Below are 298 nucleotides of genomic sequence, written 5' to 3' on the forward strand. Positions count from 1 at the left end.
GCAGCCTGGTGCCCAGTACCTCCTCGCTGCGGGTGCCGTGGGACAGAAAGGAGCCACTGTCCTTTGCCAAGAATAGGGCGATTGTCTGGGGTGCCTGAGACATCGCTGCCCACGACGTGGCTCGAGGGGCTGGTGTCAGGCACCGAGGAGCCCCTGGAGACCCCCCACGGGGCAGAACAGGGGGCAGCCCACTCCCCCCACCTCACCTACAGACACAGCGACCAGGCTGTGTGCCCCAGGCGGGTGCGTGCCCACCAGGTCCTCAGACAGCTCAGGGTGGAGGCAGAACCTGCAGGGA

At 67.1% G+C, this 298-nt stretch overlaps 1 protein-coding gene across 1 annotated transcript in view; it reads right to left on the reverse strand.

The window, feature by feature from the left end:
* Positions 1 to 291, reverse strand: part of TLCD2 (TLC domain containing 2) — a gene marked incomplete at its 5' end in the record, with an annotated part of 3,236 nt that extends 2,945 nt beyond the window's left edge. The window contains one exon of the mRNA XM_009572215.1: positions 207 to 291. Coding sequence (XP_009570510.1) covers positions 207 to 291 — 85 coding nt within the window. The remainder of the gene's footprint in view (positions 1 to 206) is intronic.
* Positions 292 to 298: the final 7 nt, after the last annotated feature.

This window comes from Fulmarus glacialis, unplaced genomic scaffold, assembly GCF_000690835.1.
Source record: "Fulmarus glacialis isolate BGI_N327 unplaced genomic scaffold, ASM69083v1 scaffold34972, whole genome shotgun sequence".
In the NCBI taxonomy this organism is placed as follows: domain Eukaryota; kingdom Metazoa; phylum Chordata; class Aves; order Procellariiformes; family Procellariidae; genus Fulmarus; species Fulmarus glacialis.